The sequence below is a fragment of the Nycticebus coucang genome, chromosome 11 (genome assembly GCF_027406575.1).
Source record: "Nycticebus coucang isolate mNycCou1 chromosome 11, mNycCou1.pri, whole genome shotgun sequence".
In the NCBI taxonomy this organism is placed as follows: Eukaryota; Metazoa; Chordata; class Mammalia; order Primates; family Lorisidae; genus Nycticebus; species Nycticebus coucang.
In genome coordinates, this window is record NC_069790.1 from 119113277 (window position 1) to 119131192 (window position 17916).

The following is a 17916-nucleotide window of genomic DNA, read 5'->3' on the forward strand; positions in this document are numbered from 1 at the left end:
ATCCAGCCCGGGCCCACAAAACAACAATGACGGCTGCAACCAAAAAATAGCCAGGCGTTGTGGCAGGTGCTTGTGGTCCCAGCTACTTGGGAGGCGGAGGCAGGAGAATTGCTCGAGCCCAGGAGTTGGAGGTTGCTGTGAGCTGTGATGCCACAGGACTCTACCCAGGGTGACAGCTTGAGGCTCTGTCTCAAAAAAAAAAAAAAAAAAAAGAAAGTTAACAAATGCTGCAAAAAAGCAGATTTATACCCTGAAAGAGCTGGAATACATAGGCCATGGTTTACAGGAATAGCTGGAAAGAAACTCACAAAAAGGTCAATGACTAGAACTTCTGCAGACATTCACTATAACTAAAGACACACAACCTGAAATGAATAATTTAACTAAACAAACGTTTGTGTACCTATCATGGGATTTTAGAGCGGGCTTAGCATTTGGGCAAAAATTATCAGTTAAGATGGCAGAAAGAACAAGTATCTTTTTATCAAAGGGCAAGAAATATTAATTGGTAATGTTTCGGTCCAGAAAATCCTTTGTGGTTTTTCATATTCCTAACTTATATTCCACTCTTGCTCCAAGAAGGACCCCTGCTCCTAAAAATCTGTCTATCAGTAGGTTTGGCTATTGTTGGCTGTGGATTCCTGGGCAACATCAGTTCCACTCAGCACTTCGCATGTTCTGGCCTACCTCAACTCCAGTCAGCCTCTATCATTGCAAATAGTTGACTAAACCTTTTTTTAATGTCAGGCTCATTTGGAGCACGACAGGACTTCGTGTGTACTCTGATGTGCTCAGCAAGTTTAGACTTATAAATGAAGCCCTTTCCACACTCGTCACAGGCAAAGGGCCTCTCAGGCCTGTGTATGCGCTGATGCCTAAGCATGTGTCCCCTTTCCCGGAAGTTTTTATCACACTCAGGGCAGTGGAAAGGCCGCTCCCCCGTGTGCAGGCCTTGGTGGCTGAGCAGCTGTGCCTTCAAGCGGAAACTCTTGTCACATTTTGGACACTGAAAAGGCTTCTCTCCTGTGTGTGTCCTGATGTGTTCCACAAGTTTAGACTGCTTAGCAAAGCCCTTGCCACACTCACAAGAGAATGGCATCTCCCCGCCGTGCAGCAGCTGGTGGGCCTTCATGTCGGCCTTCACACGGTAGCTCTTGCCGCACTCAGGGCACTGGAATGGCCTCTCCCCGGTGTGCAGGCGTTGGTGGCTGAGCAGCTGCCCCTTCAGGCGGAAGCTCCTGCTGCACTCTGGGCACTGAAACGGCCTCTCCCCACTGTGCACGCGGAAGTGCTCCGTGAGCTTGGACTGTCTGGTAAAGCCCTTGCCACACTCACTGCAGGAGAACAGCCTCTCCTTGCTGTGGGTGCGCTGGTGGGCCTTCAGGATGCCCTTCAGGCGGAAGCTCTTGTCACACTCCGGGCACTGGAAGGGCCTCTCTCCACTGTGTACTCTCAGGTGCTCCCGGAGCTTACACTGGTGGGTGAAGCCCCTGCCACACTCGCTGCAAGAGAATGGCCTCTCCCCGCCATGCTGGAGCCGGTGGGCAGTGAGCATGCTCTTCAAGCGGAAGCTCAGCTCACACTCCGGACACTGAAAGCGCTTCTCGTCTGTGTGCAGGCGCCGGTGCCTCAGCAGTTGCCCCCTCTGACAGAAGTTCCTGCCACACTCGGCACACCAGAAAGGCTTCTCCCCACCGTGGACCCGGATGTGGTCTGTGAGTCTACACTGTTTGAAGCCCTTGCCACACTTCCCGCAGGAGATGGGTCGCTCCCCACTGTGCACACGCTGGTGGACCTGCAGCAGGCCACTCAAGCGGAAACGCTTGTCTCTCTCCGGGCACTGGAAGGGCTTTTCTCCCACCTGCACCCTGAAGTGGCTGGCTGGCATGGACCTTGCAGGGAAGGTTCTACACTCTATGCATGCGCAGGACTTCTCTGTGCCATGGCCCAGGGGCAGAGCCTGTGAGTCACAGTCCAGGCACAGGCCTGTCTTCTGCCCTGAATGCACACTGGTGGTGAAGGCACCAAGGCCTTCTTGCCAGGAGGCCAGCCTCTCCCCATCCTGCTGGCACTGGTGAGCCTGTATATTGTCCACTGGGAGAAGGCTCTTGTTGTATTTGGGGTGCTGAGAAGGCTTCTCCTTAAGCAGGAGGTGGTGGCTGAGAAGGGTCCGCTCCTGCCGTAAGCACATTTTACATTCAGGGGACTGGAATGGGCTTGTGCCCTTATGGGCAACCAGATGTCTCAGCAAACAGTGCTTCAGGCGGAAGCGCCTATCACACTGGTGGCACGGGAAATGCCTCTGTGCCCACAGGGCACCCAGGTGTGGCTGCATATCAGATGGCCTGCTGAATTTCTTCCACGCCCTATGAGGCAGGTCCTTCCAGTGGCTTCTCTGGTGATTTACTAAATGGTTCTTCTTCCAAAAGCTCTCCCCGCAGACAGCACAAGGATGCCGGGCATTCTTCCAGGACAGAACTTCCTGCAAACCAGGGAGACTTGGGATTTCTTCTCTTTGGGCAGACTCATTGCAGCTTTGGCCTACTGGAGTTACAGCCCATGTATCGTGTCCTTGTGGGCTCACAAGGGTTATGCCTCGGGAAGGCTCGAAAGAAACATCTTCCCTTTCTCCTACAAAGGAGCCAAATGAATGCTGGCTCTGAAGAGGATTTACTTGGGAATGGCATTTGGTTTCTCCTGAATTCACAGTTTGCTGGCTTCCTGAAATTGAAAACAAAAAGTCAGCTGGTATACCATCTATGGCATGACTAAAGAGTGTCACCAATAAGGTGATCCTTGACAGTGACCTGTGGTGGCCTGGGAATCCAGCTTCCATTTAGATACACAACCAAATATTGTAGTTCTATTTTATGGCCAAAATGAGTTTGGGAAGTCTGCTGAACCTGAGCTACACAGACCTGTCATATAACAACAATGAAAAGATAAAAATACAGATCACGAATGCAGGGTCTAAGCTCTGGAGTCAGACTGCCGGTTTCAAATCCCATTTGTCCACTATGCAACCTTGTCAAGCTAATCTCTTTTGGTGTCAACTACTTCAGGAGAACAGGGAAACAACAGTACTTAAGATTACTGTAAGAATCAAAAAAAGTAACACACAGTGCCTGGAAAAGCACATATACTCTGTGATGCTGGCCACTATTATGACTTCAGACATCAGACTTGTCCCATTTTGATATACCTAGTGTCACAAGGTGATGATGGCAGTAAGTTCCTAATAAAGCCCTGACTGATACCACAGAGTCTATAAGCTGCCCTGTCCCTGAGACCAAGCAGCAAGGCTCAGCTCTATTCCTCCCTCCCTGCTCCCATTCCTACCAGTGTTTTAAGGTTTCTTGAAAGAGTTATTAGTAGAAGATAGAGAGTGAAATAATTTGTGGAGAAGACACATTTACTCTCTGGAAGGATGCAGCTAAAAACTAAAACTATCTTGCTGGTCCCATTTGAATTTTTCATTCTATACTTTTAAGAATCCAAAAATCTCAGAGTGTCCCACCAGGACAAGAAACGAAAAAGGAGAGTTAAGGTTTAAGACTTCAAATGGACAACAGTCTCTAAGTTGTAAGAAGAAAGCCATGTTGGTCATAAAGATCTGGATAACCAGCCCCTGCTTCTGTTCTTTTCCCACCTTCTACTAAGAATAGTTTACATTTACTGAGCTCTTACTGTACCCCACGGACCATCTTAAGACTACATACATTAAGACGTTTAATTCTTTTTTTTTTTTTTAGAGACAGAGTCTCACTTTGTTGCCCTTGGTAGAGTGCCGTGGCATCACAGCTCACAGCAACCTCAAACTCTTGGGCTTAAGGTGATTCTCTTGCCTCAGCCTCCTGAGTAGCTGGGACTACAGGTGCCTGCCACAACGCCAAGCTATTTTTTGTTGCAGTTTGGCCGGGGCTGGGTTTAAAACCACTACCCTCCATATATGGGGCTGGTGCCCTACTCACTGAGCCACAGACACCACCCTAAGCCGTTTAATTCTATAACACAGGTACTGTCATTCTTTTCATTTTATAGATTAAGCATTGAAATACTTAAAGGTTCAATAACTTGCTCACATCACCCAGAAAGGGCAAGATCTAGACTCAGGCGCCAGTACCCACTTCTAACCACTATGCTTTATACTGTCTTTCTCTAGAATGTAAGTGATAATAAGCTTCAGCTCAAACAGGAAGAAAAGAGACAAGATCAGAAAAGGGAAATGAAGAAGTCTGAATGTGATGTCTTTTTTTTTTTTTTTTTTGAGACAGAGTCTCACTATGTCACCCTGGGTAGAGTGCCGTGGCATCACAGCTCACAGCAACCTCAATGTCTTGGGCTTAAGAGATTCTCTTGCCTCAGCCTTCCAAGTAGCTGGGACTACAGGCGCCTGCCATAACACCTGGCTTTTTTTTTGTTGTAGTTGCCATTGTTGGTCTGGGCTGGATTTGAACCTGCCAGTATATGTGGCTGGTGTCCTAGCCACCGAGCTACAGATGCCAAGCCTGAATGTGATGTCTTAAGGTCAGGGTCCTGATTTCTAAATACGTACCCCAAAACAGCTGTCTCTCATTAACTGGATCAAAGTGCAAGTCAGCAGAGGAACGAATTATGTTTCCCAATGTCTGTGATTCTCTCCAATTCCTGAAGGGGTCTCTTCCCTGTTCAATCCAGGATATTAGTTCTGGTTTGGGAAGTCCATCATCTGTGCAGAGAAGTCAGACAAGATAGTTTTGGTTTCCTCCAGCACTCTACATGGTCTGACAATTAAGTTTGCAAACATGCCGCCATGCACTTACATTGGCAGCATTATACAAATAGCTCAGTAAGGTTTCATAACGCTGGTACATCAGTGTTGCACAGCTGTGTTCCTATTGATATGTGGTGGTGTCTTGCTGAATGGCGTTCCTTATTGTTGTTGGTGTTTCTGTGTTCTGTGCAATGAAAGCTCTGATGGTCATTCCAGAAAGAGTTCCAAAATTGCTCTGAAGGGTGGACTACACCTTGGCATTAGTACACAGCTTCCCGAGGGGTGGACGTCAAAGGTGACCATAGTGATATTCAGCATTGAGGTATATAGCACTTTGCTAAGACGAGTTTACAAACTTAATTGTCAGACTTTATAAGTTATTTCTAAATTTCTCAAAATTCACTCCTGGGACAATGTGTGAGAATGTTGTCAAAAGACAGGCTGTAGGTTTATATTAAAAAGAGCAAAACTGCCCCCATGTCATACCAATGCTTCCTAACCTAATTGGACCTGTTAGGCCACTTGTGTTTTAATTGTGTCATGGCCCCCAGACGTCTAGCAATATCATATTTTGTCCAAAAACAACATGGTAAATGTTTAATTATTTTTAAAAATAACTTAATAACAGCCAAATCTTATGGGTTCAATTTTAAATTAAGTTGGCTGAGGCAAAAATTCAGCAAAAAGGATTTTAAAAAGTAATGCTTTAATTTATTAAAACTATTTTTAGGCTCGGCACCTGTAGCTCAGCGGCTAGGGTGCTGGCCACATACACCAGAGCTGGTGAGTTTGAACCCAGCCCAGGCCTGCCAAACTACAAGGACAACAACAACAACAAAAGCTGGGTGTTGTGGTGGGCGCCTACAGTCCCCGCTAGTTGGGAGGCTGAGGCAAGAGAATCATTTAAAGCCCAAGAGCTTGAGGTTGCTGTGAGCTGTGATGCCATGGCACTCTACCAAGGACTACATATATATATTTTTATACATGGAGAAAAATGTATGAAACCTAGGTGCCATTTAACTTTGTCAATCTTACCATATCAACATACAACATGTTTTCTTAAACATATGAGACACTACAGTTTCAGCTCCTCTATCTCCCTCTCCAAAAATAAAGCATTACCCTAAATCTGATGTTTATCATTCCTATGTATGTTTTTATTTTTAAATTCATACATATATACCAAGGGTGCTGGCCACATACACCAGAGCTGGTGAGTTTGAACCCAGCCCTGGCCAAACTGCAACAAAAAATAGCCAGGCGTTGTGACAGGTGCCTGTAGTCCCAGCTACTCAAGAGGCTAAGGCAAGAGAACTGCCTAAGCCCAAGAGCTGGAGGTTGCTGTGAGCTGTGATGCTATAGCACTCTACTGAGAGCGACAAAATGAGACTCTGTCTCTAAAAAAAAAAAAATTCATATATACATAAATAAATAATGCTGGTTTTAAACATAAACCATATATTATACAGCTAGTTGCTTTTCCTTTCATGAATTATGTTTTCAAAATTTCTCCATTTTGAAAAACTTGGGTTCATTTGATAGTTTGATTACATGAATATTTCATAATCTGTCTTCTCTTTCTTCTGTTCACTGGTATGCCTCTTTGACTACATACACAAGCAATGACAGTCCTCGAGCTGAACTGCTCTATCACTGGGTAGGCATGTCTTCAACCTACGGTATGTTACCCAGTTGCTCTCCATAGTGGCTATGCTAATTGACAGTCTCATCAGCAGAGTAGGAGCGTCCACTTGGTTCACATTTTGACAACACACGGTGCTGTCAGATGTTTTTTGTCTCTGATGTAATATGTGTACCACATCATATAAGTCTTCCTATCTTGTTCCAAACATTTGTCTTGGTTTTCCTTATCTTTGTTCTTCCATGTTCTATAGATCAGCTTATCAAATTCCATGAAAAGGTCTACTGGAATTTTGACTTGAATTGCTTTGCGAGTATACATTTGGGTCCATGTAATTCTATGACAAAGAGTATGCATAATCATAGGGATATGACGAAAACATGAGTTAAAAAAGAAAAGTGACTAAAACCCCCAAAGCATTAAGTGACTGAGAGCGGTTCCAGTTCCATGACTTACCCACAAAGGTGAACATGTCTTACCTAGAGAGATGAGCATCTCATAATTGGTTCTCATGACATGTTTGTAAAGTTCCTTCTGCCATGCCTCTAGATTCTGCCACTCTTGCTCCGAGAAATAAATGGCAACATCCTCAAAAGTCAGAGGTAACTGAAATCATATACATAATACACACACAGTCATGATGGCTTCAGAATGACTCTAGCTCCTGTTTTTGTTCAGCAGCTTCCTCCTGGAGAACTGCTCCTTCCCCTGCTCCAATCACATGGTTCTGCTGTGAACCACTACAAGCCCTCTAAGCAGTTTCTTTTTTTTTTTTTTGAGACAGTCTCATTTTGTTGTTGTTGCCCTTGGTAGAGTGGTAGAGTGACAGAGCATCACAGCTCACAGAAACCTCAAACTCTTAGGCTCAAGTGATGCTCTTGCCTCACCCTCCCAAGTAGCTGGGACTACAGGTACTCGCCACAAAATCTGGCTATTTTTAGAGATTGGGATTTTACTCTTGCTCTGCCTGGTCTCAAACTCCTGAGCTCAGGCAATCACCCATCTTGGCCCCTGAGAGTGCTAAGATTACAGGCGTGAGTCCTGCACTCAGCCTAGCAGTTTGTTTGTTCCTATTATACATGCAGAGGGTGCCAAAAAATGTATATGAATTTTAAGAGATATTATCTATGTATTATTATTTTTTTTTGAGAGACAGTCTCACTATGTCACCCTCGGTAGAGTACCGTGGCATCACAGCTCACAGCAACCTCCCAAACTATTGGGCTTAAGTGATTCTCTTGCCTCAGCCTCCCAAACAACTAGGACTATGGGCACCCACTATAACACCCAGCTATTTTTTTTATTGTAGTTGTCATTGTTGTTTTTTTTAGCAGGCCCAGGCCAGGTTCAAACCTGCCAGACCCGGTGTATATGGCTAACCACTGAGCTGAGCCTATGTATTATTTTTCAAAGTTGAATTGAAGGTACTGTTACTGGTCAAGTGTACCTAGACATGCAACACACATCTATTTTATCTGCAGTTTGTACACTTTCGGGGAATGATTTTACTTCCAACAAGATCTCTTAAAATGTGTACATATTATTTGGCACTTATTATTTGGTACATTTGTAGAGTGTGTAACCGTGTAACTTCATTCGCGTCAAGCGACAGACATCTTTCCAGGTCCATACATATAGGCAAACTTACTCTTCTATAAATTGCATTCCATGAGTAAATAGACTCCACTAATGGGACATATACTGCTTCCATTTCCTTAAAAGTTACAAACAGTGCTTCCTTATGTATCAGTGCGTCTACTTCCATAGGATAAAGTCTAAAAAGGAGAGCTACTAAATCAAAGGGAATAAACTCTTTCAGTTTTTTTTTTTTTTTTGAGACAGAGTCTCACTTGTTCACCAGAGTGCCACGGCATCTTAGCTGACAGCAACCTCAAACTCTTGGGCTCAAGCAATTTTCTTGCCTCAACCTCCCAAGTAGCTGGGATTATAGGCACCTGCCACAATGCCTAGCTATTTTTAGAGACCCGCTCTGGCTCAGAACCTGTGAGCTCAGGTGATCCACCTGCCTCAGCCTCCCAGAGTTCTAGGATTACAGGCGTGAGCCACAGGGCGCAGCCCTTAAACTTCTTCAGTTTTAACAGGTATCACTAAACTACTTTCTACAGGAGAACCTAGCTGTTTAGATGAGAAGTCTTGTTTCTTTATATCTTTACCAGCATAGGATTTTCTTAAGTCTTTATTTATTTATTTATTTTTTAGACAGTCTCAAGCTGTCGCCCTGGGTAGAGTGCCATGGTGTCACGGCTCACAGCAACCTCAAACTCTCGGGTTTAAGTGATTCTCTTGCCTCAGCCTCCCAAGTAGCTAGGACCTCAGGCACCTGCTACAACACCCAGCTATTTTTTGGTTGCAGTTGTCATTGTTGTTTAGCAGACCCAGGCTGGGTTCAAACCTGCCAGCCTCAGTGTATGTGGGGAACTGAGGTACAGGCACCGAGCCGGATTTTCTTAAATCTTGTTTCTTGCTAATGCGATGAGCAACAAATAATATTTCATTGTCTTAATTTACATTAATTTGTGAGGCTTAGCATTGCTTTCATATTTTTTGGCTTTCTCCATTACTTTTGTGAATGACTTCACATCCTTTGCTCATTATAGGAACCCAGTGGGTTCCTACAACTTGAATGAACTTTCTGTCTTTTCTATTTTTTTGAGACAAGTGTCTCAATCTGTGGCCCTGGGCAGAGTGCCATGGCATCACAGCTCACAGTATCCTCAAACTCTTTGGCTTGAGCAATCCTCTTGCCTCAGCCTCCCGAGTAACTGGGACTACAGGGGTATGTTACTATGCCCAGGCAGTTTTTATTTTATTTTATTTTATTTTTGTAGAGACAGAGTCTCACTTTATGGCCCTCAGTAGAGTGCCGTGGCCTCACACAGCTCAGAGCAACCTCCAACTCCTGGGCTTCAGCGATTCTCTTGCCTCAGCGGTAGTTTTTATTTTTAGTAGAGATAACTAGTCTCAACTCCTGAGCTCAGCAATCTACCCGCCTCAGCCTCTCAGAGTGCTAGGATTACAGGCGTGAGCTCATGGAGCTTTGCCTGAATGAACTTTCTTTCTTTTTTTTTTTTTGTAGAGACAAGAGTCTCACTGTACCGCCCTTGGGTATAGTGCCGTGCCATCACACAGCTCACAGCAACCTCTAACTCTTGGGCTTACGCGATTCTCTTGCCTCAGCCTCCCGAGCAGCTGGGACTACAGGCGCGCACCACAACACCCGGCTATTTTTTTGTTGCAGTTTGGCCAGGGCTGGGTTTGAACCCGCCACCCTTGGCATATGGGGCCAGCGCCCTACTCACTGAGCCACAGGCGCCGCCCCCTAAATGAACTTTCTTACGTTAAGGTTTATAACCCTTTGACTAACTGATAATCATTTTCTCCATTTGTGTTTTGATTTGGTCTTCTGTCAAATGGAAAATTTTGACTCTTTTCTTTAGTTAAATCTGTATGTATTTCTCATATTGTTTCCATATTTTTCTTTCATCTTAAATGTTCCCCACATCAAAACAGTACAAATATTCCACTAAATTCCTTCCCTACATTTAGATTTGTAATTTAATTCTATATATCAGATTGGCATTTTTATTTACAAATATGGATAGCCAATCATGAAACACTATTAAATATTCCATTCTTTTGCCTTAGATTAAAATGCCAAACTTCAACTTTTGCATATATAAGATTTATATGTGTGTGAGTCTGTATATTCTGAATGCTCTATTCTGTTACACTATCTATATGTATGTTGTAAGACCCAGAGAGTAAGTTTCCCCACTTTCATCCCCTAACAATTCTATTTCAAAGCTGCTGTTGTCAATTCCTGGAATATCTATTCTTCCTTACAAACTTCAAAATCATTTTGTTCAGTTAAAAAAAAGGTGTTAGCTTTCATATGAAAGCCATAGCCCAATTATAATCTAAGAATTTGGGGAAAGTGGAAAGGGAGGGGAGGGGGGAGAATAGGCGGAGGGAGGATAATTGGTGGGACCACACCTAAGGTGCTTCTTACAAGGGTACATGTGAAACCTACTAAATATAGAATATAAATGTTTTAACACAATAGCTAAGAAAATGCCAGGAAGGCTATGTTAACCAATTTGATGAAAATATTTCAAATAGTATATAAAACCAGTGCATGGTGCCCCATGATTACATTAATGTACACAGCTATAATTTAATTGAAAAAAAAAAAAAAAAGGTGCTTAACCAGGCGTTGTGGCGGGCGCCTTTAGTACCAGCTACTCAGGAGACTGAGGCAAGAGAATCACCTAAGCCCAAGAGCTGGAGGTTGCTGTGAGCTGTGATGCCATGGCACTCTACTGAGGGTGGCATAGTGAGACTCTGTCTCTAAAAAAAACAAACAAATAAAAGTACATTGGGGCTTGGCGCCAGCCACATACACCTGGCGGATTCAAATCCAGCCCAGGCCTGCCAAACAACAATAACAGCTGCAACCAAAAAATAGCCTGGCGTTGTGGTGGGTGCCTATAGTCCCAGCTACTTGGGAGGCAGAGGCAAGAGAATCGCTTGAGCCCAGGAGTTGGAGGTTGCTGTGAACTGTGATGCCACCGCACTCTACCTAGGGCGACAGCTTGAGGCTGTGTCTCAAAAAAAAAAAAAAAAAAAAAAAAGTGCATTGGGATTAGGTTTCAATCGCATTATATATAAATATGTATTTAGGAAAGATTGAACTCGCCTAGGAATACAGTATACCCTTTCATTTATTTAGGTCTTGCTTGTTATCTTTTAATAAATTTAATGATTTTCTTTAGTGAAATCATTTTTATTTTATAAATCATTTTTATAAATTTTATTTCTGGTATTCTTTGCATTTATAACAATTGCAAATGGGACCATCCCTGCCTCCTCCAATCATTATTACTAGTATTTTTTAGAAGTTATTAATTTGGGGGAATGTATTTTGTATCTAATCAATGTTCCATATTTATCAATCTTAATTTTATTAAGTTTGGGAGGAATCAAATCATCTTTTTTCTTTTTCTTTTTTTTGGAGATGGTTTCATTGTGTCACCCTTGGTAGAGTGCTGTGATGTCACAGCTCACAGCAACCTCAAACTCTTGGGCTTAAGTATTTCTCTTGCCTCAGCCTTCCAAGTAGCTGGGACTACAGGTGCCTGCCACAATGCCTATTTTTTTATTGTAGTTGTCATTGTTGTTTTAGCAGGCCCCGGCCGGGTTTGAACCCACAGCCCCTGTGTATGTGGTCAGCGCCCTAACTACAGAGCTACAGGTGTTGAGCATCTTTTTTACAAATAAGGATAACTTCCCCATCGTCTCTCAAGGTATTCTGCTATTTTTTGGTATTGTTACACTTATTAAAATCCCTTTTGTGGCTCTAGGGTTTAATATCTTAATTTTATTTACTTTTTTTTTTTTAGAGATTGTCTCACTTTGTCGCCCTCAGTAGAGTACCGTGGCGTCACAGCTCACAGCAACCTCCAGCTCTTGGGCTTAGGCGATTCTCTTGCCTCAGCCTCCTGAGTAGCTGGGACTGTAGTGGATTAACTAGCTGTGGTAGATGTATACCATGGAATACTATTCGGCCATTAAAAAGATAGAGACTGGGCCAGCGCATGTGACTCAAAGGAGTAGGGCACCGGCCTCATATGCCGGAGGTGGCAGGTTCAAACCCAGCCCCAACCAAAAACTGCAAAAAAAAAAAAAAAAAAACTCACAAATGAACCACATAGCCTAGAAATGTCAAAAAAATTAGGTATATCATGAACGAATAAAACATATATAGTAGATACTCATCTATTTTATCATTTGCTTCTATTATATATAAACCTATCATAAAATTTATCAGGATTTACACAAACAGTACGTGACACCATTTAGTAAAGAGAAATGTAAACAAATGTAAAGATGCACCATTAAAGCATAAATACATAAAATTAACTGTAGTTTTACTATATTACTGTAATAATCTGTAACCATCTGCTGTTGCTATTACAGTAGGCTCCTGTTGGAGTACCTAAATATCTATCAGCTTAAAACACTGTGTGATGGTAATTACCTCCGCAGGAGGAGTGTTTCCAGTAACTAGCATGTTATAGTAAAAAGTGATCTCTCCAGGTTCCCACATATTTTTCCTTTTTACTACGATACCATAAACCCTGAATAACACTATGGGATCCAGATGAAGTACCACTAATGATGCTAGAGTGCTTCCAAGAAGCAGGGAAAAGTCATGACATAATAAGAAAAAGTTCAATTGCTTGACATGCACGTAGCTGGAGGTCTGCAGTTATAGATGCCCATGATTTCAAACAGATAATTCATCTTGAAAACAGATGATATAAATTTAAGGCATCATTAAGTACAGTACAGTACTACAGATTTATTTCTTCTTCCTTATGCCGAGCCTATTATTTCTTATTTTTCTTATCCTATTGCATTAGCAGGAATAATGCTAATTAATAGTGATGGTAGCATGCCTCTTATTCCTTACTTTAATGAAAATTCTTTTAATAGTTAACTTAAAAGTAATATTCACTGGTTTTCTTTAACTGATTAACCAAGATCCCAATTATCAGCAGCTGGTTTTGAATTTCATTGATTCTTTTTTTTTTTTTTAGAGACAGAGTTTCACTTTATGGCCCTTGGTAGAGTGCCATGGCATCATACAGCTCATAGCAACCTCCAACTCCTGGGCCCAAGCGATTCTCCTGCCTCAGCCTCCCGAGTAGCTGGGACTACAGGCGTCTGCCACAACACCCGGCTAGGAATTTCATTGCTTCTTTAAAAACTATTACAGGCTCAGCAGCGGCTAGGGTGCCAGCCACATATACCAGAGCTAACGGGTTTGGATCCAGCCTGGGCCTGCCAAATGACAATGACAACTACAACCAACAAATAGCCAGGTGTTGTGGTAGGCACCTGTAGTGTCAGCTGCTTGGGAGGCTGAGGCAAAGAGAATCACTTAAGCCCAAGAGTTTGAGGTTGCTGTGAACTGTTATGCCATGGCACTCTACCAAGGGTGACAGCTTGAAACTCTGTCTCAAAAAACAAACAAACAAAAAAAAATTTAATTAAAAAAAAGAAAACTATTACAAAAATGTAATACATGTAAATGTGTTAATATTGTTTACTATTTGTGTTAATTATGGTTGGCTTAGATAAATTGACACTTGTTAAGGTTTGTAATTAGCAGTATGTAAATTGTGTTAGTTTAAAATGCTCTACACAAATATACATCTCATTTTTTTTTTTTTTTTTTGAGACAGAGCCTCCGCTATTGCACTGGGTAGAGTACTATGGCATCACAGTTCACAGCAACCTCCAACTCCTGGGGTCAAGTGATTCTCTTGCCTCCGCCTCCCAAGTAGCTGGGACTACAGGCACCCACCCTGACACCCGGCTATTTTTTGGTTGCAGCCGTCATTATTGTTTGGCTGCCCAGGTGGATACGAACCCACCAGCTTAGGTGTATGTGGCTGGAGCTTTATCCACTTGAGCCATAGGCGCCGAACCTACATCTCTTTTATTGAACTGCAATTATTCACATGTGTGCTTATTTTCTATGTGTATTAAAGTATATCTTGTTTCAACTTTTATTTTTTTCATCATGGGCGGCGCCTATGGCTCAGTCAGTAGGGCGCCGGCCCCATATACCGAGGGTGGCAGGTTCAAACCCGGCCCCGGCCAAAACTGCAACCAAAAAATAGCCAGGCGTTGTGGAGGGCGCCTGTAGTCCCAGCTACTCGGGAGGCTGAGGCAAGAGAATCGCTTGAGCCCAGGAGTTGGAGGTTGCTGTGAGCTGTGTGAGGCCTCGGCACTCTACCGAGGGCCATAAAGTGAGACTCTGTCTCTACAAAAAAAAAAAAAATTTTTTTTTCATCATTCTGTAGTCAGTTTGAGTAAATGTAAATGACTCCTGTACATCTGTTTTAGTCTGTTTAGTGTTGCTATAAATGAATACCAGATGTAGAGTAATTTATCAAGAAAAAAGGTTCATGGTTCTATAGGCTGTACAAGAAGCATTGAGTCGGCATCTGCTTTGGTGAAGGCCTCAGCATGCATCCAATCAAGGCAGGAAGTGAAGGGCTTGTGCAAGGATCACATGCTTAGAGAGGAAGCAAGACAAAGGAGAGAGGTGTGAGGATCTTTTTAACAACTAGCTCTATTGGGAACTTTAGGGGATGGCATCAAGCCATTCATAAGGTATTCACCCACATGACCTAACACCCCCATTAGGCCCCACCTCCAAACTATGGGTCAAATTTCAACATGAGGTTTGGAGAATAAACATCCAAAACTATAGGAACGTTTAAATCAGGAATTCATTATTTTAAGTTTAATGAAATAGTCTTTTTTTTTTTTTAAGACAGAGTCTCAAGCTGTTGCCTTTGGTAGTAATGTGACATCACAGCTCACAGCAACCTCAAACTCTTGGGCTTAAGCGATTCTCATTGCCTCAGCCTCCCAAGTAGCTAGGACTACAGGCGCCCACCACAATGCCCACCTATTTTTTGGTTGTAGTTGTCATTGTCATTTGGCAGGTCCAGTCTGGATTCGAACCCACCAGCTCTGGTGTACGTGTCTGGCGTCCTAGCCACTGAGCTACAGACTCCAAGCCGAAATAGTCATTTTTGGTATAATACTTACTTTGAAACATAAATTTGTCCCAACATGATTGATAAATTAGGAAACAAACTATTAAACAGAAATTCACATTTAGGCTTGGGGGCACCCGTAGATCAGTAGTTAGGGCTCTTGCCACATACACCGGGGCTGGTGGGTTCGAACCCGGCCCAGGCCAGCTAAACAGTGACACCACAGCACTCTACCAAAGGTGACATATTCAGACTGTCTCAAGAAAAAAAAAAAAAATTCACATTTGCTTATGTGCAATTTTGTCTGTAAGAAACACTAGGTAAGTGGTTTTCAATTAAGGCAATTTTGTACCTCAAAGGACATTCAATTTTTTTTTTCAGTGCTACACTTTAGAAATGAAGGAGACGTTTTGCAAAGAATACTGATAAACATCCTGCACAGGGTAGGCACTGCAACAGACAGTTACCCAGTACATAATGGTAGTGGCAAGGGTGAGAAACCTTGGCACTGGGTCTACAAAGAGAACTGAGCTGTGTAGGAACACACAAAATGAACATACTTCAAACATCAGTTTACCCTGTGTAATACACCTACCTATCCATATCTGGGGTCAAAACTTTCCACTTCATTTCAGGTAGCCTTCCTTTTACTTCACAATAACTCACTTCCACATGTAAATTTCAGGCAGCTTTTAAGGCAATTAAGATATTTTAATTAATTAATTAATTAATTTATTTATTTTTGTAGAGACAGAGTCTCACTTTATGGCCCTCGGTAGAGTGCCGTGGCCTCACCCAGCTCACAGCAACCTCCAACTCCTGGGCTTAAGTGATTCTCCTGCCTCAGCCTCCCGAGTAGCTGGGACTACAGGCGCCCACAACGCCCAGCTAAAGATTTTTTAATTTATTAATCTTTAACTTTATTGGGTCCTAATCTTTTCTTTTTAATAAGTCACTTATGGAAATTTGATTGTTGTGTACCTAACATTTCTTTCCTAAACTGATTTTTATCACACAACTTCACAATGGACCATTATTTTTAGAAACACATATGCTGTATTACAGCGGAACTGAAGGTATGTTTATATTTCTGTGTTAAATATACTTATTCTCCTCTTGATTAAATTCTTTACTTCTAACGTGGTTTTTCTTCTTTTTTTTTTGAGACAGAGTATCCCTATATTGCTCTCTGTAGAGTGCCTTCGAGTCACAGCTCACAGCAACCTCAAACTCCTCAAAATCAGCCCTCAGTGATTCTCTTGCTTCAGCCTCCCAAGTAGCTGGGACTACAGGCGCCCGTCACAACACCCAGCTATTTTTTGTTGTTGTTGTTGTTGTTGCAGTTGTCATTGTTTAGCAGACCTAGACTAGGTTCAAACCCGCCATCCTTGGTGTATGTGGCTGGCGCCCTAGCCACTGAGCTACAGGCCCCGAGCTTAATATTTTTTTTTCCCAAAATGGACAAGCCAGTGGTCCCCAAACCACTTTTGAAGGTCTATGCATTAGTTTCCCTGGGCTGCCATAACTAAGGTACCACAAATTGAGTGGCTTAACACAACAGAATTTTATTCCCACAGTTAGTAGAAGCATAAAATTAAGGTATCAGCACATCCATCCTATCCTGAGAAGGCTCTAAAGGGAGAATCGGTTCCATGCCTTCCTCTTAGCTCATTAATCGGTTTAATAATCAGCAAAAATGCTCAACAGAAAAGTTTACAAGATCAAATAATAATAAAAATCAGCTACTCCCTCTAAACTTTGACTTTAACAAAACAACAGTCAAATAATGTGTACTCTGTGTAGGGTCTTCTACTCCTCACAGCGTACTATCCCTTACACTCAAAAAACAATTAGCGGCTAACCTCTGACATTTACCGCAAGCCCCCCTCAAACACCACTTGCACCGTTCAGAATATTAATTCTTTAAAAACATTTGCTCTGGATTCGGTGACTACGATGCCTAACTGTGGTTGAGCTGTTAACACTCATCCCTGCCGCCAGGCCTATTTCCATCCTTTCCCCTGTCCACTCGCCGCCACGCCAGAGTCCCCGCCTGGGTTCGGTCACGGTCCACGCTCAGCTTTGTTCCGGCGTTTGGCCACAGACGAGCCCCTAGAGTGGCGGCTTCAGCCAGGGCCCGGACTCCACACCCTCAACCTAAGCGACCTACAGACTCAGTCTCATCCCTGCACCCCAGCTGCCCACGAAGAACCCAGGACGCGGCCAGCCCGGACGCCAAACCCGCCAGGCGCCCCCAAATTGGGCGTCTGCCCACTGTAGCCCTCTTACTGGAGTCGGCTCAACCATCGCCTCCCGCGGCTCTGCTTGGCCCGACAACGCCGACCGTACTCGCCGATTCCACAAGAAGCAGCCCGGCAGCGGACTGACCTCAGTCACGCCCAGGCTCCTAGCCTGACCTGGGGTCGACCCCAGCGCAGCGCGGGCCAAGGCGCAGTGCACACTGGGAAGTAGCGGGCCAGGGCGCAGCGGACGCCCGGCCCCACAGCGCCCCCGTCGGGCGGGAGGAGCCGCGCAGTCCCAGACACGGTTCTGGAGCCTAGGATGCCCAGCCCCACAGCGCCCCCTGCGACCGAGAGGAGCAGGCGCCGTTCACGATGGCCCTGCGAGGAGGGGTCTCTGGCCTGGCCACGCAGGCCACAGCTTACGCACGTGAGATGGGTCCTCCAAAAGTGTTGAAATTTCCAAAGGGGGGAAAACCGTTGGAGAATATGGAAAGAGATGGGGAAACACAGCAAGGGGGTGGCACAGAAAGAGGCAGAGAAAGGAAAATAATGGAGAGGGGTGACAATTGTCCCCAGAAAATCAAACTCGGATTCTATCCTAATCGTAGTTTAGGAGTCAAGCTATGTAACCGAAAGTGAGAAGCCTAGGGGGAGAGGGAGTGGCAAGAGAAATAAAATAGT

At 43.8% G+C, this 17916-nt stretch overlaps 1 protein-coding gene across 3 annotated transcripts; it reads right to left on the bottom strand.

Annotated features, from left to right (window-relative positions):
- Positions 1-236: 236 nt before the first annotated feature.
- ZNF786 (zinc finger protein 786) lies at positions 237-17424 on the bottom strand. Of its 3 annotated transcripts, XM_053553916.1 has the most exons (5): positions 17282-17403; positions 14412-14502; positions 6875-7001; positions 4556-4708; positions 237-2721 (listed from the first exon to the last, which is right to left on the bottom strand). In XM_053553916.1, the coding sequence occupies exons 2-5, from the start codon at positions 14457-14459 to the stop codon at positions 689-691; spliced, it is 2361 nt and encodes a 786-aa protein (XP_053409891.1). In that variant the 5' UTR covers positions 14460-14502; positions 17282-17403; the 3' UTR covers positions 237-688. The 3 variants fall into 3 exon arrangements, with proteins under 3 accessions (XP_053409891.1, XP_053409892.1, XP_053409893.1); XM_053553917.1 differs by lacking the exon at positions 14412-14502 and having other exon boundaries at positions 17282-17424; XM_053553918.1 differs by lacking the exons at positions 14412-14502; positions 17282-17403 and adding an exon at positions 15588-15689.
- Positions 17425-17916: the final 492 nt, after the last annotated feature.